The sequence below is a fragment of the Lepisma saccharinum genome, chromosome 11, assembly GCF_977018435.1.
Source record: "Lepisma saccharinum chromosome 11, izLepSacc3.1, whole genome shotgun sequence".
Classification (NCBI taxonomy): Eukaryota; Metazoa; Arthropoda; class Insecta; order Zygentoma; family Lepismatidae; genus Lepisma; species Lepisma saccharinum.
Genome location: NC_139239.1, coordinates 63,725,211 through 63,751,644, shown reverse-complemented (window position 1 = coordinate 63,751,644; position 26,434 = coordinate 63,725,211). Strand labels below are relative to the sequence as shown.

At 34.8% G+C, this 26,434-nt stretch overlaps 1 protein-coding gene across 5 annotated transcripts in view; it reads left to right on the top strand.

The window, feature by feature from the left end:
• Positions 1-26,148, top strand: part of Herc4 (HECT and RLD domain containing E3 ubiquitin ligase 4) — a 51,224-nt gene extending 25,076 nt beyond the window's left edge. For all 5 annotated transcript variants that reach the window (XM_083131260.1, XM_083131262.1, XM_083131261.1 and 2 more), the window contains exons 12-23: positions 4,244-4,433; positions 4,683-4,792; positions 7,046-7,225; positions 8,700-8,720; positions 12,254-12,343; positions 13,480-13,659; positions 15,471-15,648; positions 18,672-18,804; positions 19,640-19,789; positions 20,975-21,123; positions 22,258-22,448; positions 22,916-26,148. In XM_083131260.1, coding sequence (XP_082987386.1) covers positions 4,244-4,433; positions 4,683-4,792; positions 7,046-7,225; positions 8,700-8,720; positions 12,254-12,343; positions 13,480-13,659; positions 15,471-15,648; positions 18,672-18,804; positions 19,640-19,789; positions 20,975-21,123; positions 22,258-22,448; positions 22,916-23,068 — 1,725 coding nt within the window. In that variant the 3' untranslated portion in view covers positions 23,069-26,148. The remainder of the gene's footprint in view (positions 1-4,243; positions 4,434-4,682; positions 4,793-7,045; positions 7,226-8,699; positions 8,721-12,253; positions 12,344-13,479; positions 13,660-15,470; positions 15,649-18,671; positions 18,805-19,639; positions 19,790-20,974; positions 21,124-22,257; positions 22,449-22,915) is intronic.
• The last annotated feature ends 286 nt before the right edge of the window (positions 26,149-26,434 follow it).

The window sequence follows — 26,434 nt, the reverse complement described above, 5'->3', positions numbered from 1 at the left end:
CCTGATGGAAGGTAGACTTCTACATGGGCCCTTATTGGAAACATTACTCTTTTTAAAATTATAGTAAGGAAGTTTTACTTAATATAACTGCATAAGGCAGTTGGAAGAATAAAATGACAGACCTATAACTAAAACAGTGGTCTGATGGGTGAATAAATTAAGTTACAGTGCATCTGTGTTAGTGCTTGCAAAATATGTTAAGAGATAATATTACGAGTTGTAACATTGATCTGAAACATACAGTGTTGTTTGTGCATATTTCTCTGCCTGTGTAAATTCATCTTCTTGAGCTAGTCTCATCTTCCAAGGTCAGGGCCACCCTGGTGGCATAGTGGTAATGTCATCACTTTGTAATCAAGGGGTCTCGGGTTCGATACCCAGTGAAGGCACATGACACCCGATTGACCCATGTGTGCATAAATTGGACTTAAAACGACAACAACCCCTACAAATACACAGGGAGTATTAATACATTTGTTAATTGTATTTTTAATCAGGTTTGATCAGGAATTCACAAAAAAATTATTGTTTATCCAGAGAAAGGAGGAGCTGGAAGGAAACGGTAGTACGAACTCCATGCCTGAAATACATTTTACGTGTACTTTTCTTAACTGCCATTATATTTTGGTTTGATGAGAGCTCTGTGTAACAAAAATCTGCTTTGTCAAGCTTTGGCCCTTAAAAAGAGACTGTTGCACATGAATTTAGTTGTCATAATACTACAACAAAATATTTGTATGGTTATATTTGTAATTATCAGAATTCTATTAGATCTGATTTTTTTAATTCTTACAATTTTGGCGTAGAAGTAAGAAATTTCCTCATGTGTACATTTTTCACATGATATGTACAGGGAGGTTATTTCAGTCGTTCACGGCCAGCGTATCGGCCGTTCAGCGGACTTTTCATGCAACAGGTCCCGGCAAATTGCGTTCAGGAAGTCCGTAACAGAAACCGCTTGTTTTGTAATGTTTCCACTTTTCACAATTACAGTTACAATTACAATTGAAATAAGCACGTGCCTTGTCGCAAGGATGCTGTGTGTGTGTGTGTGGAAAAGGTGTCCTCCCAAATACAAATATTTCTGGCACCTTATTTCTGACAGAAAATCTTAGATTAGACATCGCTACTTTATCGTCAGTTGTCAGAAAGGGAAGACAGCATCCCGGCGCATAAAGCAAACCGAAAGCGTAAAATGATATTTAAAAGTAATAATAATGATGATCACTAACCTCCTGTGTTATAAGAGATGTTGAAAATGACCTCCTTTAACAGCAATACAACACGTTTCTTAGGTTCAAGAGATCCGGTCTATCGTAATTCCCTGACCACTTTTCTGCAAGAATTCGTTTTCACGTAATTATCGTACATAAAAACTCTCTGTTCAAGACTATATTTGTTTAACGACATAACTAATGAATGAATAACAATTAACACACAATAAAGCACTGGCCATGAGTAGCAACACAGTATAAACAACACGCGTACTGATAAACGCAAACAGAAGTGAACTTGAACGTACACTGACTAGTCTGGTAGCCGACAGTGTTGCTAACCATTTTTCGGCAATGTCCCTACAGACGTAGTCAAAATGTCCCTACAACTGACCAAATGTCCCTACGCCAAGTAAAGCGACTAACAAAATTATCACCTCATGAGCATGCAAAACAGAAGATAAAATATACACATTTACTTACCAAATCTTTCTGCTCGGTGCTTCCACAATTAATGAAGGAGCGAATTTACATTTGCCTATCCTAACTTAACCTAACCGTACCTGGAAGCGGACCCGGCGCCTACCCAGCGTCGAATAACATGGGTACCTGGGGGAAACCCTGGGGGGTAAAGGCGGTCAGGGGCGTGATGCTGATCACATCACCCCCACTCACGACCGGATCAAGAAAGTGTGGGGCGTTACCCTCACACCCCCTATACGCCTTCATGGCGTGGTGCTATGCACAGGGGAACACTTTACCTTTTTTGTACCTGAATGGTTCGTGGGGCTATCCGTCAATGGTTTGTTGGGCTACCCGTTTTTCGAGCCCAAATTTTAACTATGTTTGCCTTGCCTAACCTAACTTAACCTAACCTTACCGAGAATGCTCAGTGGGGCTATTCCTGAATGGTTTTGCGGTAATAGTGATTACGAACCGATAAAAAATATTTTTTTCGTATCACTTTAACATCATCGAAGACGCCATTTTCGTATCCTGCAATTTTATGATTGATGTAATGTTGCCAAATTTACCTGTAATCAAATCAGTTCTTCTACATCGTGATTGTCGCTGTCACATGTAAGCATGTTCTTTGGGCAATATACTGAAATGAATAAGTTTATTAATTAGCCCTCCTGCACACTCCACCTAACAATCTGTATAACATTAACAACTTTTTTACTGTTCTCTTCCGCTATTCTTATACAATCCATGCTCTCCAAGTATGAAATCAACAGTGTGGCAACGCTGTAGACAGCGTAACTAATTGTAATTTGTTCATATCAACAAATATGGCTACCATACTTGTATACGGAGAATCATTGCGAGAATTGAAATGCTTATTTTACAACTTTTACACGTTAATTAACATTTTTTCCCCCTCACCCCAACATGTTAACTTGAGATAAATCATCACGAATAATTATTTCGTGAGTATAAGACGTAGCATAGAAATTACAGAAGGGTCCGGTATTGGAAATTCTTGCCTTAATGAATAATAGGGGTGTGCGGGACAGAATTTTTTGGGTCGGGACGGGATCGGGACGGTAATTTTTTTAAATCCCGACATTCGGGACTGAAAAATTTGCAATTTCCCGACCAAGTCGGAAAATTTTCGGGACGGGAAATGTTCGAAATTTCCCGAAGCACTGGAAATCTCGAATTTTACAAGTCATTTTCACTTTAAGTGATTGTTTTTGCATTTCTAGAATAAAAACTTACAATTTTCGATAAGTTCCAGAAACTTACAAGGCAGAAAACGTCGAGAATTAACGACTTTTTAAAGTAAAGGATCCCGCACACCCCTAATGAATAACGTTGAGTCGTTTACTGTTGATTATGTTATTTGAAGTCATACATGCTGCTGCTGTGCAGAGATAGATGTTGGTTGGTGATGCTGTATTTCCTGCAGTCTTTAACAATTCTGGTCCCATTTTATTTCCCTTTTTTGTTTTTGTTGAGTTGAGTTGAGTTGGTGTTTTAAGTCCACTTTATGCACAGTAAGGCTAATCGGGACTGGACCTACAGTTTAAAGTGGGATCCGAACCACTTGTGCCTCCACGGGTATCGAACCCGGGACCCCTTGATTACAAGGCGACGACGCTACCACTGCGCCATCGGGGAGGCCCTTTTTTTGTTTTTGTATCACTTAACATTGAAAATATTCTTTCCGTTTCCGCTTTAGAATGTGGCAATGTTAGCACTATTTTCGCGAGAGTGGAAATGTTTTCAAAAAGGAACTTGCCTTGAAAGTTTTTGGTAACCGATAACATGTTTCAAAATTCTGATGGAGATTTGTTAGTTAGTTCTTTTTTCTCCTCTTCGCTAAAGTATCCAGATAAACTAATTCATAAAATGTCATTTACCAAGATTGAAAAAAGTACCTACGTTTTCCCTCATTTGGCACAATCTGTCCCTACGTTCTTACGCGGGAGAAATTTAGTGAAAAGTCCCTATGCTTAGGGACATGTCCCTACGGTTGGCATCACTGCCGACACGTGCAGTATGAAGCGCCCTCTCGCGGCTGACAGACAACTCACCCAACCCCCGATAAGGTGCCGGCGCTGTCGCGACAACTGAGGATAAAGTAGCGATGACTAATCTAAGATTAGATGTCAGAAATAAGGTGCCAGAAATATTTGTATTTGGGAGGACACCTTTTCCACACACACACACACAGCATCCTTGCGACAAGGTACGTGCTTATTTCAATTGTAATTGTAACTGTAATTGTGAAAAGTGGAAACATTACAAAACAAGCGGTTTCTGTTACGGACTTCCTGAACGCAATTTGCTGGGACCTGTTGCATGAAGAGTCCGCTGAACGGCCGACAGGCTGGCGGTGAACGACTGAAATAACCTCCCTGTATTTATATTCTGGAATAGTGTTGGTCGCCATTTTATAGCTTGGATTTAAAGATATCGACAATTGTATTTGACTAAGAGCGATGAATGACATCAGGTAGAACTGGTATAAGTGGAATCTTTGATTAGCACAGTTAAGTTGATTCATTCTATTTCTTTTCCAGATCTCCAGCTGCGTAACTGAGTTACTAATGCCTTCCTTAGTTCCATCACCACCAGATGTTGAGACCTTACGGATCTACCTCACTTTGCCATTTTATCATGAATTTGATAATCCTAAGAACTATGCAGAACTGCAATGTCCATTTGGGAATTCCTTAATCAATTTGAAAATGGAAGCTGGGAAAATAGTTGGTGAGTTATTTAAAACCTCAACTGCATTACGTAGTGTTTTAAAAATACTAGTATTTACATTTTGAGTGTGGTTAAGGTTTACAATACTGTATTTTTTACTTAAAAAATATGAGAATGGAATATTTATTTATTTTTAAGTTATAAATGACATTTTTTTAAAATTTTAAGGTCTGTTTGAAAACCTGACCTGTACATATATGAGTAACATTAAATGCTTAGAATACATATAATAACACTTTTTTCTTTCAGGTATCTGGTGGAGCAAAACTCCTGTAGAATATTTTGAGAGGCTAATACGGGTATATAAAGATGTTGTAATATATCTACTCAGGTTACCAGAAGCTAACAAAAGTCCAAGGGTGAGTTGCATTTTGTTTCTGTTTAAAGGTCAACTAGAATGCTCTTCTTACTGATAAACTTGGTACCATGCTAGAAATTATTGCTTTCTCACTGGAAGGCTAGCTGTTTTTAGCAACTAGATAGTGTTCTGTTTCACTGCTTGCATCTGGGCTCCATGCTAGGAGAACCCAATCAGAACAAACTTTAATCATGCTCTAACGTCTGCATGTTTTATTTATATGAGGGCTGAGCCAATACCACCTTGAACCGATACCCACACCGATGCGTGAAAATTGTAATATTTAAAAGTTGTTCAAAATGTTAATGTGTAAGTATTCCACTCCAATTATGTGTATTGATTATAGCCCTTTCTTTCTTGCTCTAGTTCGGATTTTAATATATAACAATTTGTTTTAATTGGATTAAAGATACCCTTCCGTTTACAAGTGAAAGTTAGCTATGAACCTGCATACTGGACCCCCATTGGTACGTGTATGACGATAAATGGAACGTGATGAAAAGAGAAGAAAGTGTGACTAAATATCAAGAAGACAATTCAGTCCAATCTATCTCTCAACTAATCATTCACTTTGATAAATGTCCTCGGTTAAATATGAAGTCTTGATTGGCACATCATTTTATGTATATACCTGTCAAATATTCAAATCAATGTTATAGCTCAGTAGGTAGCTACGGATATATGTTGAAAAGGAATACCAGCTTACTTAGGATGAATAGTGCTTATATACTATAAAATAAATATTTTTATAATTATTACATTGATAAAATAACTAGAAATAACAAAAGTTACAAGAGCATAAAATTATGCAATTATTTGAAAGAACATTTATAACATAAATGTTATTTATATGAAGAAAACACTTCTTTACTGTCTCCTTGCGAGGCAGAGCAAGTCTTTTTCTTAATATTTTGTCATGTATCAGTTCTACATCTGAGTATACTCAATGTGTCAAATTCCTCAATCAGGTCTACAAGATGGCTTCCATTCTTCAATTTTCAAAACTTCACATTTGGCTTATTCACATCCAAAATGCAGAAAATATTTCACTCACCTAGTCTTATTTCTCATAACATTTCATTTTAGATAATGCAATATTCATTTACTAGCTAGTTAATGCAGATGCCAGCAGATAATAATTTCCTGCTCCCAATTATTAAACTAGGCACTTTACACCAGTTCCAAATCGTTCCTTTTTCTTTTCAAAGACTATTCCATTATAAAAGCATTTTCAAGCTTCTGTTATCAACAAAATGTCTCTATATCGTTTAAACAAACTATTAAAGATTAACTTGTAAAGTATTAATCTTTCAAAATATCCAGATTTATACAAATATCAATCCTTCACCAATAGCCACATTTTTACTTATCTTCCATCCATCATCAGAATTTTTTTAAAGTCACAGACAACTAGTATTAGAGCAACTAGTTCAAGCCAGATTTTTTAGTATGAGTTATCTTTTATCTTAACCATACCATACCTTTCTTTCATTCGGAGGGAGAGAAACCAAAATCTTACACAGGCCATACGATGTACCAAGAGTTTTGTTTTAAAATATTCAAGAATTACATCAGAATATTAAAATATGTGTTACGTAGTCACACACAACTTTTGATTTTGCATAATTCCACGATAATTAAACTCCATCAAAGTGTCGCATGGTATTTTTGTGAACCCTGAGAGATGTAGAGATGGGGCAGATTAATTGGTATTCTGTATTGATATCTTCTGATATAAGCATATTCGTACACTTGTAAACTTAACAATTTGCAAGGTAAATGTGTAAATACAGTTTATTTTTTACAGAAAAAGTGACTTGGTTATGTGCATCAATTAAGGAAATAAATTAACTTAACTCTCTCTCTCGCCTTATGGCTGGAGCAACACAAGCCTTCCATCTCTCCCTATTCTGGGCAAGATGAATCCAATCTTTTCCATCCTTACTGATTTCCTTTAGGTCCATCTCAACGTTATCCCTTCATCTTTGTCTTGGCCATCCTACAGGTCTCTTACCATCAGATTTCCCAACAAGAATCCTGCAAACCTTTTTTTCTCCCATTCATGCCACATGGCCTGCCTTCTTGATTTAGCATTAATCAAGGAACCAATAATATTTGTGAACAAACTTTTACAACTTTATATCCGATCAGTAGAATATTGTTTAACAGTATCAGCAAAACTTTCATATCAGTGCATCACTCGTGACAAGTATATCTAAGAATGTGTAGGAAATATTTTCTTCTTCTTTTTCAGACATTAGTGTGGGATGAGAGTATGGTAGTCACACTTCAAGTTCTGAGTAAGCTCAACAAAATTAATCATGACGAAGGTTTGAAAGTGCCTTATGACACATTTTACCTCCAAGAACTAACAGATAATGTTGACATCCGAGTTGACTATGTAAAGTGGCTTACAGAAAGGGATCCAAGTGTGGTAAGTGTTACTTGTAGAACCATTTTGAACAAGAATCATTTTGTGGTTCAGCAAATGCTGAAATTACTTTGCTTCTAATATACAGTATGTTGCATACATAAGGTACTCTCTGTGGGGTTTAGAATATTCCATACAGTTTATTCTTCCATTTATTAATCATTCATCCATACCTAATGCGATTAAAAAAGGCATTACATGACAAAAATGTAAATGTTAATATCTCTCTCTGGGTCAGAAATCAATTGTCTTCATGAAACAGTCCCACAATGGTGGAAATTTGGATCTATATCCTGAACCATAGATTGATTAACTGACTGTTGTGGCAGTACCTGTGAGCCCTGAAATTCCGCAAAATGTCCATACATGCTAAATGATTGTTGCTCGTATTTTCTTAATAATGAAAATATTTCTGTATTTAGAGCCGCAATAGATTCAAAATTATGAAAACATTCAAACATGAGTGGTGAATTTTCTTCTCATTCAAAGGCAAATAATATTTGTATGACACTGCCTCATTATGAATTGTTGCAAAGTGCTATACTGTATGGTAAGTTAGCTCATTGATTTTAATTATGGCATTCCACAAGATTGCACTCGCACATCCCATCAGTTCATCAATTTTAGAACTGTACAAAAGCTGAACTTATGTGTAATGATATGGAAGTAAGGATACCCACATTCTTGATCACACCATTTAGTCAACACCAACTTAAATCAACTTTACCTCTCAGTGCTATCCCTCATGTATTGTCCAATTAAGACAATTAGAGAATATGTTTATGTGATTATTAAACAGCAAATGACTGATATTAATGTAAAAATAATCAGATTATCATTCTTCTTAATGCACATTGCTTGTGTAACTGTCACTTCTTTTGTTTCAGTTATAATTAAACAAACATGAAAGTTTTTATGTAGGAAAATTTCAGCTAAATATTGTCTGATGAAAGCTTTGTAGGTAAAACTGAAACATTGCTACGTAAAATTTTTATTCTTGTTTTATTTGAGATGAAAGAAAAGTGTCAGATTTTAATTGATGTGAAGGGAAAATTTAGTGCATTTAGAGTCCCTTCACATGAGGCCATAACTTTGCTTGCTTCATCAACCATCTGTGGCATGTTTCATGAGCATACACAAGATTCTGTGATATTTCCCTTTACACCAGGCAGTGGGACCACTGAGTGACATGTTTGTAGAGCCTTTTTCATGCCATAGGTGGTTGACAAACATGGTTGAACCAACACTACACCAGTGAAGTGGCATATTCTGTTGTAGAATGTAGCGTATGCTCATGTAGCATGACACACACACACACACCACAAACATGCCACTCACCCTATGAACGGATTTCAACTCAGAATTTCTCAAGTACAAGATAATCCTTGCTCTTTCTCATGATTTTGTTTGTATAATTTTGCTTGAATGAAGATTACCTTTTTTCTATGTGTTCCTGATTTCTTCATGGTGATGGAAGATACCAGGCCTAATAAGAAGGGTAAATATCAAAAGTAATAGTAAAATTACGGTCTTTATACGGCGCACGCTTTTAGAAGGAACATGAGTTTGGCCAATACCCAGCCAGTGCTACTGCGCTGTTGCCAAACTAACTGCTAGCGCAAGGGAAGGACAGAAAATTCGCGATGTGTCCATTATTTTTGATAATGCATGCACAGTATATATGAGTACAGTGAAATAATATAGTGAATATTTCTACACAGGATTATATCATATCACTGTAGCATATACGAGAAACCCATACCTGAAAGAAGCTTGAAGGTATTTATTTATTCATCGCCGCTCTCGTCGTCTTCCTTGGTCTCCGCAGGATTTTTTCCAGGGAGGGGCAAGGAAGGTGTTTTTTCCAGGGGGGCAAACATGGCACATTTTCCTCCATAATAGTGTTGTTCCCTCAAAAACACTGCTTAAATTTGAATATCATATTCATGCAATAATTAACACATATTATTGTGGCTGTAATGAAATTATATGTGAAAAATATATAATTTTTGGTTGACTCATTTTCCAGGGGGGGCCATGGCCCCCCTTGCCCCCCTCCCGGACGCCCATGGGTCTCCGTGTCACTGATTTCACTCATTTCCGAATCAGTCTCCTGGAGGTTAATGATTAGATTTTGCACCATTGGTGCCTGTACTACTCTGGTGTTAAGTTTTGAGAGTGACATTATTTAAAATAAAAAGAACACACTGAACACACACTATCGCACGAAAGGGCCGTATTTAATCTTCATACAAACTGTTCTTTGTGGCGCACGAGTGAACGATGAGCGAATAATTTTACACCGGTCTTGCTACGAAAATGCTGATCTGAACTCAAACTGACCCAGGCTTTCAATGTTCGAGAACGCCCAGAACAATGAAGGATCATTGTTTATATCGAGGCTAATTTAACACCCACAGTTTTCCCTAGACACAACAACTCAGCTGCGTCAACACGGTGGCAAGGCAACAAAAAAAAAAACAGGCAGAAGGAAATGAAAGGTGTTTCCCTTGTTTCTTCAAGGAACGATAACTCCGGCTGTAGGCGATGGAAATTCATGGGATTTGGACAGTCAGGTTCAAAATGTCTTTACCCATCTTATGATGAACCTTCAAGTGGCAAGTTTTATGAAAATTTCTTCTGCGCAAGAAAAATACAGAACACGGCTTTTAACTTCCGTGCCGCAGTCTCCTAACTGTACAACGTTGCACTCCTGCCATTGGTTGATCGCCACGCACACCCTCTGCGTGACCCCACCCGATATCGCTTCTAAAAGCGTGCATCGTATAATGAATGATGTGTAATTTAACATTAGCTTCAATTTTTGGATTATATTATTTATGATGAATATTCTTATGCTTTTCATTTTTTTAGGGATGGGACCGATTAATCGGTACTCTATCGGTATCGGCCAATATAGAATTTAGTACAAAATTCTACCATTTTGTTGTAATTTTTATGGATAATCTCCATGCCCTACTTTCTGAAAAAGTAAATGTCTAAATATTCAACTTCTTTTGCATTGCAATCAGCTCGAAACACACATTTATTACGGAGATCAATGAAAATTTCAGGGTCTTCAAGGACCATTTCTAATTTTATATCGGATCGGTTATCTGTAGGGATGTGCCGAAGCCGATTACAGATGTATGAAAATCGGCCGAAATTGACACATCGGCATCGGTATCGGAATCGGCAAAAATCCGATATTTAAACCAGTACAGATTATACTAGAGTATTTAGCTTCTAATAAGTTTTATATTCTAGTTTTGTAAGATTTATTGAAAATTTGGTTATGATTCGTCATTATTATTATAGAGTTTTTGTAATAAAATTATTGCAAACTCATTCAGAGGATCAACCTAACTATAAATCGGAAATAAAACAGTACATTGCTGAACCAGGATCTGCTGTTGTATTGGAAATTCAAAGATGAGTATTCAAACCTGAAGCAAGTGCTGAGAAAATACTAGGGCATATCTGCTGCATCAGTATTCAGTGATTGAGTGTTCAGTGTTGCTGAACAGATTTGAGATAAGATAAGAAGTAGGTTACTTCCTGAAGTGCTTCCAAATCTCGTGTTTTTGAAGTTGAATCTTGCAGAACAGGAATTCATTTTGCATTTCAAAGAACTGCTTGTGTACTAATGTTTAATCTCTTGAGAATCCATGTTCTTCTTAAAGGTTCACATAACATTTTGTAGATGCAAATGTAAATTCGCATCTCTTGAGAATATATATGTATATACATATGATATGCAATAGAAATGTACATAGAAAATTTATTTTTGTCATGCTGAAAATAACATCCCATTTCTGTTTAATAATCTTACGTATCGAAATCGGTTAAATATCGGCATCGGTATCGGTTCCAAAAATTATCGGGGAGTACATCGGCATCGGTAAATTTTCAGCTTCGTCACATCCCTAGTTATCGGTATCAGTAAATTTTATATCGGTACTGTATCGGTATTGGCCAAAATTTCATATCGGCCCATCCCTACATTTTTTCAATGTCTTGTCTAGTGTATTTGTACTTCTGCTTTGCTGGGCAGCACTGTTTTATTTTTATGTAGAGGTGTCAGGAGTAGTCTTTTTCAGAAGTCACTCAAGTGTAAATTTCACTTCCACATAGCATTTTGCAGACTAACGAGGCTCTGCCGTCTGGACTCACAGCCAGTGTAATCGTCTGTGGGGCCTGTGTTGTGTCCATGTGACTGTGTTTGGTATTATTGGATTGATCGATTTGGTTTATTTTGCATTGCATTTCTGCCACTTTTGGCTGACCACGAAGATGAGGGTAAGTGATGACATGCTGGTGGAGTGGTTAGCACACTGCACTACGATGCCAGGACCCTCAGGTTCAAATCCCAACTTGGGCATGGGTGCTCTTTGTGTCTCTGTCCCTTCATTATATCATCACACCCTCTAATCTTAGCAATTAGCCAAAAGTGGCAGAAATGCGAAGTAAAATAAACCAAATAAAACAGGCCAATGAATCAAGTGATGACATGATGAAGGAAAACTCACAAGGGGCATCCATTCCCTGGCTGGGATTCGAACCTGGGAACCCTCACATCATAGAGTGCTGTTCAAACTTGTCTGCCATGGAGGCCAGTTGATACCTTACTGGACTTTTAATGTGTTTTATGATGAATTTTCACAAGATACAAAGTTGTTTTTTAGGAAATTTAAAACTTCAACGTAATATGTTCCAATCATTTTTTTTACTTTTAAAATCCTGTCTCTTCACATAAATACATATTCTTTGTTCTTCTCAAAGCGGAAGTTTCTAGATTGAGAGACGGGGGTTCCTAGTTGAACCTTAGGGACAGGTGAAGGGATGGGGGGATGGTTATGAAAATTATTTTAGTTTGGAGGATGTTTTACACAAATTATCCTAGCCAAGCGAATAGCATCCCTCCAGATTGAGCACTGGTGCTTTGTGTACATTTTATTTAAAAATATTCTTGCCTCTATGTGATGTGAGGAATATTGTGACAAATATATTACCTATCTTCTTTTCTTTCAGCCTTCATCCAAGTTTTATTTCTGTAACTATCCATTCCTATTTGATGCTCAGGCTAAAACACTTCTTCTACAGACGGATCAAGCATTACAGGTAGTGTGGAATTTATGCAATATTTTGTGTTAATTTTTTAATTTTATTTTATAATATAATTAGTGCATGTACTTTCTAGAACTTTTAGACTATTGACGATGCAAATTCACTGTTTGCAAAATGTTGAAAGCCTTTTAAAAATGTTGGTAGTTTGTTCCAAAGTAACACATGACATTGGACATGTGTTCTTTATATGCGAAAAGTTTTTATTCATAAAATTGTATTTTAATTTTAATGAAAATTGAAAAATGTGCTGTCATCTTTATAGGATGTAATGTGTTAAAATATGTTTTGTGTTATATTTCCTGAGATTTTTGGGTGTGTCTTGTTAACACATCAATAGGTTTTTATGTGTTACCAAATTTACTTAAGCACTTCATGCCCTCAAATAAGCTGCCCACCCAGATTTAAAAAAATAGAATTGGGATTTTCCAATGCCACAACCCAGTTTTACTGTTGCATTTCACAACCACTAATTTATATAGTAACACACCTTTCACTCATTTGATTAACTAGAGTCCTGTGGCTTTTCAGAATAAGAGCTTAATGTGCATCTCTCATTTATTAAACTAGATAAGAATATTTATTGGACAATGCCTTCAGTTGACACATTGCACAAAATGCAAACTTCTCGCACATATGATAATGCACTTTCTTTCTAGTTCCAAAAATTAATGTCGTCTATACAAGTTCTGGGATTCGTGCACATATTTTTAGAAAAAAAAAATCATCTGCACTTCTACCAGTGTCTCACGTGTCTGCAACTTCCATCAAACATACAAATTGCACCACAATTCACTATTCCCTTTATTTCTTCAGACATTTAATTTTTTCTTGTTTCATTTTCTTTCCAACAAAATGCTCCATGAAAGTTCATCTTACCCTAAATACTTTCTCATGGATGCTTATTACAGACTACTTTTAGGCAAATTGAATCTGTTAAATGTTTAGTAATTTTACCATTATGCTATACTGATCAGTCAGTAATACTGATACTCAATTGCTATTTTATTTCCCCTCTTTTTTTTTCACAAATTGTTATGGAACAAAATCAGATGAATTTTGCACTTTATTTAATGCCAATGCTACTTAAACAATTTTTAGGTTGAAAGTTTTTTTTTCTCTCTTTTTTTCAGATGCAGAGTGCTATGAACGAGGCTGCCACAAGGGCTATCACGCAGTTGCTGTTTCTTCCAATTTCTGATCCTACTGTGAGCCAGTTTTTGATGTTGAATGTGACCCGAGAAAATATTGTGAATGATACGCTTGCTCAATTGACCCAGTGCAGTTCGTCAGATCTGAAGAAGCCCCTCAAGGTAATCATTCGCTAATGAAAGCTCTCTTATCACATTCTATATCATATAATGCTATTCTGGATGAGGATATGGAACCCTACTTTAAACTTTCAATTTTGTTTGCTGCCTTGCTGAAAACTTCATGTATCAATATGTTTCCAATTTTCTTATCAGCTATACGGCAAAAAGCATAACTGTACCGGCTTCCTGCCTGTCTAAGTTGAGTCACATGGACAATGTTGTCGATGCATTCATATAATCTGCTTCACCGTAGAAGCAACCAAGTAAGCTCTGGAACGCCTGAAAAGAATATGCAGAGGCCATCAACAGGGGTGCGATGACCATGGCCGATTCACTGATGTGGTTGGTTTTTAGCTGACACGGAGCGATGTCATGGCTGATGTGGTTGGTTTTAGCTGATGCGGAGCGATGGCCATGGCCAATTCACTGATGTGGTTGGTTTTAGCTAACGCAACACGATGGCCATGGCAGGTTCGCTGATTTGATTAGTTTTAGGTGACGCAGACCCCTCTGTTATCTGCTATTGTAGCAGGAAGCCGGCATAGTTATGCCTTTTGCCCTAAAGCAGAAAACACAAAACAAGACCGAAGAGGCAACTGTATGCAGTTGATTTTGGTTATTCTCCTCATCCTCTACCCTTGTCTGCTATACTCCTTTCTTCTCTGTATCTTTCATATTTCATCCTGCCACCTCATCTGTATGTATACAGTGGAATCTCAATTTTATGTTTTTCAAGGATATTGGTATCGGAAAGTATCAGTTGGGAGTTCAATAACCATACCATCTAAAGCTTTCCGGGTGTTTGCTGTAGTCCACAGAAATGCCACATAACACTTTAGCAATCTAAATATCCTAAAAATGATGCAAAATTTTCATTATTTTTACCACATGATTGTTGGAAGAAATGAATTTTGAGATTAACACATTCCGAACATGCAATGGGTATAGCACGTTCTAAATCTACTATTTGATAAGATGGATTATGGGCATAGGCCACCCTTTGGTATACTGTCATATTGTGAATGAACGCCGAGCTATATTTGCATCACATCTCTTGTGTACATGTATTGTAATAATTTCTTACAAATTCCAACTGCTAGATGATGAGAGTATGGTTTTTGCTCATGTATTTGTACTCATGTCGTATTATGTTACGCTTTTGCTTATGCTCTTGCAAATTGTATTGAACAGTTTATATGCACAGTGTATAAATTTTTTTACAAGGATTCCACTTTGGATTTCGAAGCTGCTAACATATTTAGGTTATTTTTCATTAATTATTTCTATATTACATATTGAAATTTTTTTTCAGTAACTTTTATTAAAATGTTTTATTTTTTCTTCCAGATAATTGTTACAGAAAACATTCAAAAATGTGAGAAAATGTATATAAAATATATATATCTCTGTGAAAAGACCATGTTTTGTACATTTCAGAAAGATTTGGTAAATAATAACAAACTTAAAAACGTATTTTCTATAATTTTTGGAAAACGTAAAAAATTCCCAGTCTATGTGGAAAAAAAAAACATTCCAGACTGCAAAGTGTTAATGTTTATCTCATACAAAATTATGAATATTGTAAAGCAAAAACCCTGGTAGATTGCTGTGGTATAGTTTCAATGGAAAATTTAATTTGTAAATACTGTATTCTGAACTACTATGAATTCTTACAGTTTTCAAGTATTGATTTAGGTATCAGTTCGAAGTGGTACAGTCCTTGTACATTTCTGTTATTTCACAGTAGCATTTATTTTATTACTACTACTACTACCACTATTATTATCATGATAATTATTATCTTCATGTAGGTGAAGTTCTTTGGAGAAGAAGCGGAAGATGCTGGAGGTGTTAGGAAAGAGTTCTTTATGTTACTGCTACGGGAAATTCTTGATCCAAAGTATGGAATGTTCAGAAACCATGATGACTCCAACTTGCTATGGTTTAGTGAAGATTCATTCGAAGATGAAGTCATGTACTTTCTAATAGGTAATTATTCTCATGTCGCTCTTTTAGTCTTTTATGGCATCATATTTGTAAAAATGAACAGTTCAAGTATAACGGGTATCGTTAGAGGCACATATTTTTGGTAAATAAAAAAGCAAAATTTCGGTACAAAAACGGAGTCAATTTCAGGTTCAAAAGCGGTAAATAAAATAAAATATCGGTGTTATAGCGGTGAAAAATTGGATGAAAAGTGGTATATGAAAAGACATTTTGTTTTTAAAACTGTGAATATAATCCTAAATTTGATTTTCTAATAGCATATTTATGTAGTTTCAGAGTATTAAGTTTATTTCTGTGTAAAGGAGTCCATTTTTGCTTCTCCAATATTAACAGCAGAAGTAATAAATTTTCCGGGAATTGCATAACTATCAGGATAATTCAGACCTCAGAAGGTGTCGCGTCTGTGAATAAACCCTGAATTTTGTGTTTAAGAGTTAATTTCGCTTTTTGCAGTTCATTTCGCATTATTTCGTGACAAAACATGGTCACAAAATGCATCTCACACCTTTCAAAAACATGAAAAATTAACACTGCAATGTGTTTTTTTTTTTTTTTTTTTTTTTCAAATTTCATTTTTTTGTCAAAAACAAAATATGCATGCCCCTAGGTATCGTTATGTGAGTCGTATATGTATTCATTTTCTTTGCCTCTATGATTGATAATGATTATTGATAATTTGTCACAACGGTTGCTTCGCACATGTTAATAATCTTGAGGCCTCACAAAACAAAATCTGTATATCTAATGGCAACAGTGTGCTGCACGGTAAGAGAAGCTGTTCATTTGAACTGTTCAGTGACAGTAGCCAATCTTGATTCCCGAACAGAATCTAGAAAGAAAATGCAAACAAAGATCAAACAATGGGTTATTGATCATATATGGACATAACGAGGGAAGTTATAGGAGATCCATGATGAGGATTGGACTTGTTTCAGGGAATCGCGGAATGGAATCCTAAAGTGATGAACGGGTCGCGGAAAAGCGAATTGGCAGTTCGGCTCAAAAATAATGGAAGACACGGAAGTTGGCTTCGAAACATGCTCGTGATATCAACGAATATCCGATCATCCATAGGTTATCCATCCGTGCTATATGGTGCCTATGATTCACGAAGGATAGGATTACCTTCGTCATGAGAAATATTGGTGCACAAGTGAAGGTTTGGACCAATATTTGAATTTTATTTCTCGCTCAGTGTTCATAGATTGAGGGACCCGGAATTATTGCAAGTACGAAACTTTATCTACTTAAGTGCTAACGGTTAAACTCAAATCTAACTTTGGATTCATGGAAGTTATCTGCTTCATACGTATTTAAGCCAGCTCTCGTGTGCGGAATATTGTGGCCATAATACAGGAACATAATACTTGGTTAATTTGGGCGGGAAGCGCATACATCGGGTAGCCATCTTGACGATCAAATTTTGCTGCCCAAGAATGTTATGTAAATCATAATTATTGTAAATAATCTTCAATTTCTCGTGCTCAGTATACTTATTACTTGTCTGTGTTATTTTGTCACGACTTGTCATATAATGAAAGAGGGATTTTGTGACGTATGTTCATGTCCTTCAGCTGTTGAAAATTGGTGTGGCTAAAAACTTCGACTGACAAGTTATATTGTTAGAATATACATATTTGAAATGGTATAAAATTGTATTTGTCCAGCAAGGTTAAAACAATCTAAACTGAAAATTCTCAAGAATATCACACGTAATAATCTACAGTGTCAACAAGCTTAGTATGATCGGTTGTAATGTAAAGGATAACAGCCAAATCAGCTGACATTTGATGTACGACTACAGTATTGTCCAGAATGATGGTTAGATGCAAAATGTTGTTTGCACAAAATAATATGTTTTGATCGTCGTAGTTCATAGTAAAATTTAGCAGATTTTATCTCTGCAGTTATTCAAGTTAATAAAAGCATATAAATCAATTTTCTAGTGTTGATATTATTAAGTAACAGGTTTCTCAATTCATGTAACGTAACCCTGTGTGTACTAACGTCAGTGTTCTCTTACAGGTGGGGCGGTTCACTTCTCACTGGTCACTCGTGCATCATTGATAACTTTCAAGAAGTTGTAAATTAAAATTACCATAACTTATATTCTGATCATTTCATCCATCAGTCTACTGTTATCTTTAGACTGTTTATGCTTATGCCAAGATTCGTTCAAGTCCGCTATTATAGTTCAACTGAATGGGGTTTGGGAGTGAGCATCAGGAATAAATGTTGATTGAGGATAAAATTCTTTATCTGGGAAAGAATTTGAATTAAGGTTATTTTTTATGGGTGCGGTGATAAGTCAATGGAGATAGGTTCATTTCAATATACAGGGTGCACAGGTGACAGTGGGAATTTCTTTACAACAAAGCATAACTTCATTTCTGCTGAAGCTTTTGTACTTGGTGGGCTTTAGATTGGTGTACATAATCTTCTAGGATATTTCAAGGTTCTATTTGCCTGATTAGATTTAATCGGTGTGGTCCAATTGTCACGGCAATCAACGTTACCGATGTGATGGGTGATATCGAAGTAATTCGTGGGAGTTTGATGTGATTTCAGTGTTCATTAAATTGAGTAGTCTTGTAATTTGACAGTACCAATTTAGTATACCCATCCCCAAGGCATTGACACTCAGTTTTGGAGTTCTCATCTCCCAGAGTGCATCATACAAGCATGTCACATAATATATTTTCTTCAAGTCAAATTTTGACTCTAAATTGCAAAATTAGTACCATAAGGTGTGAGTATCTACAGAGATAACAATATCAAAGTTTTTGGTTAAATTATTATTTGGTTGGTAATGTTAACGTGAAATATTAACAAAATTGATGTTGCTTTATCATTTTTGTTGTGTAAATTTTAAAGTGAGAACTATTGACTTGTGGAAACTGTTAAGAATCATATTATTGGTGCTTACAAAAAAGCTTGCGAAGTTTGATGTACTTGTTATTAAGTTGCTGTAGTGATGTTATAGTGAATATAAATTTATTTTACAGGTCTTTTGTGTGGGTTGGCAATTTATAATTTTACCATTATAGAATTGCCTTTTCCTCTTGCTTTATACAAAAAACTGCTTCATGAACCAGTGACTCTTCAGGATTTAAAAGGGTTGAGTCCTACAACTGCAAGGTAAGTGATATTTTGATATTTCAAGATGCAGAAAATGTGCTTATCCCTGGTACACATAATTCTTTTCTCTTATTAGTAAAACTAATCTTATCCTTTAATATGTTTTCATATCAAATATTTGAACTTCTAATGATTGGAAGAAGTACTGCACTAGTATTAATAAACGTGGCTTGTGTTGTCTTTTTTCAAGTCATGAACACATTGAAATGTATTCATAGCCTTGGAGATAGACAAATATGAATAAAAGTTTAGCCATTGCAGCTAGAGAGAATTTTGTTAATTGTAGTCTGATGTGATTTTTGTTATTTAGCATCGCTTTTCTGCCACTTTTGGCTAATTACAATAATAAGGATGAGAGATGATAGGATGAAATTGATGAAGAGATACTCACCAAGAATACCCAGATTGGAATTCGAATGCTGGACTCCTCACATCGTAGTATGCTGTGCTAACCACTCCACCACCGAAGTTGGCCAGTTTTAGTCTTAACTATGAATATGACTAATCTGTTAAAATATCACTCACGTCATAAACAATTTAACTTTCAAATTTTGGAAATTTATCCTGCCAAACCAGGAATTATATGCTATCATTTTATCCTTTCAACTGTCTGTGGTATTCTTTGGATCCTAGGAAGGAAAAGAAATGGAGATTGGAAAGGAAACATGAATAAGAAGCTATTTCTATTCTAAACATACGACTTTGTGGTTTGTTTATTGTGATATTATATGCATTAATGTCTTGTGCTTAAGTACAGGTAATGTGCATCTCTATTTTTGATTTTTTAATTATATCCAATATATAATTAACCAATTAAGAAACATTTGTTTTTTAGGAGTTTACAAGCTATCTTGGATTATGAGGAAGATGACCTTCAAGATGTGTTCAATGTCAATTTTGAAATCACGCAAGAGGTGTGGGGTGAGGTGAAAGTTCGTCAGTTAAAACCAGAAGGTAGCAAGATTCCTGTTACACAAGCTAACAAGTATGTCATTTGTTTTGTATTTGTGTACCATATTTTCCCATGAAATTATCCAAAATTAAGTGCAAAATGGGAAATTAACGCTTAACCTTAGGATTTTGAAACAAACCTTTTCAAGAGTTTTGACAAGTCCATTTTATGCACACATAGGCTAATCGGGACTGGTCCTACAGTTTAAAGTGGGATCCGAACCACTATGCACCATGTTCGATCCCAGAAACCCTTGATTACAAGATAATGATGTTACCACTGTGACATCGAGGACTCTGGACTTCTTCAAGAGGCCAGGTATTCTGTTAGTTATGCCAAGTTAAGTGTGTGACGAAAAATATACTTCTTTAAAAACGACTGAACTTTATGATATCACTGTAATTACATTCGTAAATAATCTAAAAATTTGATTAGAACCAAGCACTTGTAGAACATCATGAGAAAATTGGTTAATTCTAAAATTATAAACTTTTGTTTTAAATTGTTCATAAATTCAAAGAAACACACGCTATTTTCAAATTTCATATTGTACATTGTATGTCCTTAAACAGTGTTTTTGCTTTTAGTTGTTATAGTTGCTGAAGTAAAGAACTCTATTCTTTTACAGTAAAAAAAAATTATAAAAAACTTACGTGAGTGAGTATAATGGTTGCAGACGACGTTTCGCGAAGCTACGCTCCGCTTCTTCAGGTCTCTTTTCAGTACATAAAGTACTTCGTCATATATGTAAAAAATCCAGGATTAGGTAAAAGAGGGTGTTTGGATATGGAATTTAAGAATTTAGAATTATCTCTTAGCCTCATGGCATTTTTATCTTCATGTAATTTTAAATTCCATATCCAAACACCCTCTTTTACCTAATCCTGGATTTTTTACATATATGACGAAGTACTTTATGTACTGAAAAGAGACCTGAAGAAGCAGAGCGTCTCTTCGCGAAACATCGTCTGCAACCATTATACTCACTCACGTAAGTTTTTTATACTTTTTTTTTTATTGTAAAAGAATATATTTAGTGAGTAAACGCACAGATTTCCAAAATGTATATAAAGAACTCTAGCTGTAAGGGTTTCATTTATTTATTATTATTGTTATTACAGTGGAACCCTGATTTTATATCCATGGATTTCATATTTAAAATTGATGTAGCAGTAAAGCTGAGAATAACAATTCTAATGCCCTTCTTTGGTTTTCCAGAAAAGAATTTGTGGATTTATATGTGGACTTTATACTGAATAAGTCTGTTGAAATCCACTTCCAGGCGTTCCATCAAGGTTTCCATAAAGTTTGTGGAGGTCGCGTTCTGGAGCTTTTCCACTCTCATGAACTTATGGCTGTGGTTGTTGGTAAGTAACTTTTCAAAATTTTATTTCGTTTAGTCATTATATTTCCAACCATATTTATTTTGTCATAATAAGTTTAGCAGCAAGAAAGTTTCACGTTCCTGTTACAGTTTGGAAGTATGATTCTTTTTTTTATTTAGGTATTTTTTAAAAAATAAGTTAAATATGCTGCAGGAACAGGAATGGAAAGATTTTAATACAGTTGGTACTTCATTCAGAACACTTTCTTGTTTCCAAAGATCTTGCTGCATTTCAATCAAGTAGTTAAGAAAGTCGAGGTGCATATGTTTGTAACCTATCAGGAGAACCTTTTATTTTACATTATATCTGTAATAGATATGTGGAAGAAGATACGGTAAATAGTGCTGAGCTGATAACTGTGCCGATAACATTTTACATTAAAGTCCCCCCCTTACAGGTTTTCAAATCTTGTTTTCATAATAGATTTGTGCACACAAATTAATCAGAAAGAAGTTATCTACAGTAGTGTTTGGAGAATAATGATGACATCGTCTGTGGAAGAATGATTAATGTACTGTACAACAAAGTCTGGGGTTCAAGGTTCGAATCTGGTTATGTCATTGTGTTTCAATTTGACCCATCATCTATTTCGTCAGTTCATCATTCATCCTTATTGTAGCAGTAACAGAACTTGTATTACGAAAATAGAAAATAGCGACATATGAGAATAGCTTCAGTTAACAGTGTCCATAACCTGGTGCTTCTTATTTGTAATTATCTAACCTCATTCCTGGAGGAGGCACAGATTAGTTCAGTTTCCACTTTAATCTGCAAGTCCAATCTCGATTAGCCTATCTGTGCATAAAGTGGTCTTAAAATTAATGTTCAAATTATGTAATTTCAAAAGCTCATAAAAGTAGCTGGAGATAAAACTTCATAAAGTTCAAGATAGCTTTAATGTATTGCAAACAATCTTCTGTTATTTCATTCTCTTCTGGGAAAAGGTTTTTGACAGGAATGAATAAACACATGAATCGTTAAATAACTTTCTTAGTATTTGCATATAAATCACCAAATTTGTACCGAAGTGCTGCAGGGGTCACCTAGAAAAAAAAAATTACTGTACATTCTTCTTGCATAAATTTGCTCATTTGTAAATGACATTTTACATTTCAGGTAACGAAAACTATGACTGGGAAGAATTGGAGAGGAATTCAGAATATAAAAATGGGTACACTGAAAACGATCCCACTATAAGAATGTTTTGGGAGGTTTTCCATGAATTAACATTGGAACAAAAGAAAATGTTCCTTCTGTACCTCACCGGCAGTGATAGAATTCCAATTTTGGGCATGAAGGCGATAAAGGTGGGTATTTGTAGGGCTGTATTGTGATATTAATCTTGTGAAATCTTACTATGTTATGTAGTGTTTTTACAACTGTCCCTTTTGACCACCATTGTAAATTATTGGGAGTGAAGATAAACTATTTTTCTTTTTCTTTCTTTCTTTCTTTACTTGTTACGTACTATAATATTCAAGTGTTTCAATATGTGAAAGTACAAATTGAGTTTGTTGAAACCAAAGTTTAGTTTTGTTTACTAATTCTTAGAGCTTGTACAATAATTAACCAACCAAAATGACCTGTACATATTGTGAGTCGCTAGTTACATACATTAACCATTGTGAAATCTTGAGAAAAAGAAAATAACAACTCCTCCTAGCTGTATGTCTACAGAGAAAATTTACCATCTGATAATTAAGTTTGTTAGGAATTATTCCTCATCTAAGTCCAAACATTCAAAGTAAAATTAACATGACTTCTTACTTTTCAGATCTACATCCAACCAACCAGCGATGAGAAGTATTTGCCTGTTGCACATACGTGTTTCAACCTACTGGACTTACCAAGGTATAGGACGAAGGAGAGGCTACGGTATAAATTATTGCAGGCTATTCAGTGCACGCAAGGATTTTCTTTAGTGTGAAATTTTGAGGCCTTTTACCGCATACACTGTTGTTATTGTACACTTAAGCAAGGTAAAGGACTATAGAAAATGTGTGAGTCATTGCATATGTTACCCCATAAAAAGTTATTATTGTTAAATCCTCATGCAGACATAATAGTTAAGTTATACAGTGTTAACATGTGTACAGCTACTGTTGGTTGTGAAAAATTGCATAGTGAAATGGTAACAACATTCAATTACATTATAATTGAAAAACGTCGCCTCTGTAACAGTTTTAGCCACTGAATAGCAAGACCAAAAAGTTGCTGTAGTTTGAGAAGATATCCCAAAATATTATTTTTCTTATATATGTATACATATTTTCACCTGTGTGCTTCACATGTTATAAACTTGATTTAGTTAAGTGTATATGTCTAAGCTGTTGAGACCATTTTTGTAACCTGTATCTTTTATATGCATTTTTTCTTGATAAAGGCGTATTTTCTTTTAGTCATGTTCATAAATACTTATTAATACAATTTTTTAGCATGCAAATATTGAACGAATTATATTAATATATTTTTTAAAAAATGCTCTTGTTTTGCTGCCATGTTCTTGGAATTAAGATGTAATTTTCATATCATTTTCATTCTCCAGATTTGCGTCATTAATTGGTTATATTGCAGCTTCCTGCGAATATAGAAGAGCCATGTTCACATTAAACTAACAACCAAGTTACACTTTTGTTAGCTACTAATTTTTAATATTAAAATCAGTTAAAATATTTTATCCGTTCTGTGGCCTTTATTTCCTTTCTGTGCAGAATTCTGCAATAAAATTTCCTTTTCTGTTATGTAAAATAACATTAGTTGAAGTAAACTCACTGTTTACAGCAAACATGGGTGTGTGAAATTTGTAGGCAATCCGATTTAGAAATGAAATGTTGGTAAACTGAAGGAAATGCTTGTCTCAACAGTGTGTATATTTCTTGTTTTTTTTTTGTTTGTTTGTTTTTTTGTTTTTTTTTAAAGTTATAATATTGAGCTAACATGCAATATGTTTTTCCTGACTATATTTGAAATCTCTTTCTTATTTTGATGTCTGAGAGAACAAACAATGGTATCCACTGCTAGTGGAAAGATGTTAATGACCTTTGACTTGTTTGGGGCATATTCTTGCACCAGTGAGTGCAAGCTTGATCACCAGGTGGTGCTGTGGTTCCATATCACCTGCAGTTAGTTGCAAAGCTCATTTGCTAGTTGTCTCTTCCCAGCAACATGTACTCTTGTTCTGTTTTTTCTATATTGTTCATAAAATATGTAGTTTGGAAAACTAAAGTGAAAGCATACTATTCAGAAGGCTTGGGCGATTCCACCGTAGGTTCATTCATGCTGTAGAAACTAGTGCCAAAGAGAATGTCGTCAGTTTTCTCCATTGAGGTTATGCTATATGAAGTAGAGAAGGAGGAGGGTACAACTGTCTTAAAACTTCAAACTTATATTATAATTGAATTTACATTCCCTCTCGAGTTTTCCATCCATTACATAGTTCACAGCCTCTTTTCATCCATACTTAAACATTTCTTTATATAAATTTTACATGTTATCCAATGAACCCACACTATATTTTAGCCTGGAAAGTTCTAGTGTTTTTTGTAGGGTTCATTAAATTTGAATTTTTCAGAAACTACTACTACTTATGAAAAATTTCCAATACTAAACATAAGATAATTATATTGGATAATGTAACAAACAGATAATATTTTATTGCAAGTTCTATTTTAATTGCATATCAAGGAATGTTCACACAGTGTGCTTGTTTATTCCCTAGATGAATTTTAAATTTAGGTTCTTTGCAGCATAATAGAGATATGCATATTTTTCACTTTTATGAACTGCATATTGGTGGAATTTTGGAGACTTTTTCTCTGAAACAATGGAACTAAAATACTTGAAGAGGCTACTACAAGAATTATTTTCAATTAATTACCAGTGCAATGCAAATCGTGTGTTTTCTTTCACATTCACCACTATAGGTAAATGTCAAGGTAGGTTCCAAATGATCAATATCTACAAGTAGTTTTCAGATTTTTTAAGTAATATTTTTAGAAGTTTAAATTTGATAAGTGCATTTACTATCATAAGTAATGCATGAGTCACTGTCATCGATGCTGTACACTGTTGTCGTTATGTTCCTACAAATAGTTTAAAATACCCATAGCCTGATATCATTGAAATGATCCAGTTTAAAATCAATTTTGAAGAGAGGAAGAGAATCAAAAAGGGTATTCTCTCTTCAAACTCTGCCAATGAGTTCATAATTTTCACATAAATGTATTTCCTGTCTGAATAAAGTATATTGTAGAATCAGAAAATGGTCAGATAATAACCATTATATTTCACATAGATACTTACGAATGCATTACTTTTAAGCAAAACAAAGGAAATTGTGTTATCCAGTTTTCCAACCTTACCTATCTACTACATATACTCAGAAGAAGGCTATTTCAGAAATATGGTGGTAAACTATGCTGGAATTTACAAATATTGTTATTTTCCTTGCTTTCATTCATCTACATAGTGCCATGTTTAATCAAATTCTTGCAAACCTGCTCATTTAATTCTTCACTGTTGTTTTCATTATATAAAGCATTGTAATAATGACATGAGTTTTTTCTGTTTTATGTTATATACATACCTTGATGAAGGTGAAAGAAATGAATGTATAAAAAATCAGGAACTTATTTTGCATATACAAAAAATAAAGTTTTAGTTATATCAAGTTGTGGCCATATCCAACCTTCCAAACTTCAGGTATTTGCCTTATTGAGAGTAGTGTTGGAATCCTTATTTTCACTCTTAGCGTGTAGTAATTATGCAGCTAAACTGTTAATGATTGTTACAAGTTATAAGAAAGTTCATTTTATGCAAGCAGTTTTAAGAAAATGCTTACCTCATTGCTAAAATGTTGAGTGAAATTTAGTGATGTCCCTGTAAAATAGTAACACATGATTTCAGATTGATGAGAATATTTTTGGAATATTTTTTTATACATACTCATGCTTTGTGCAAAGCTGTAACACATAAATATTGCTAAGAGTCTCCATATGTAGATTTGTACAAGAGCAAAATAAATATGTTTTGTGTTTGAGAAGCGTTTGTTTAAATGTTGTGCTTCACTGAAAGGAAAAGAATTGTATTTTTAGGAACCTTGATAATGTGAAAGTTTTTATCTTGCTCATATGAATGCTAGAACAGTGCAAGAACTCTTCAGGACACTTCCCAAAATATCATGCATGACAAAAAAAACAGGATATCTAATAACAGGTATGTTGAAATGAAGAATTTTTAAACCTCTTTAGAACAATTGCAATGATGCTAATGAATAGAGTTAAGATTTTTATGA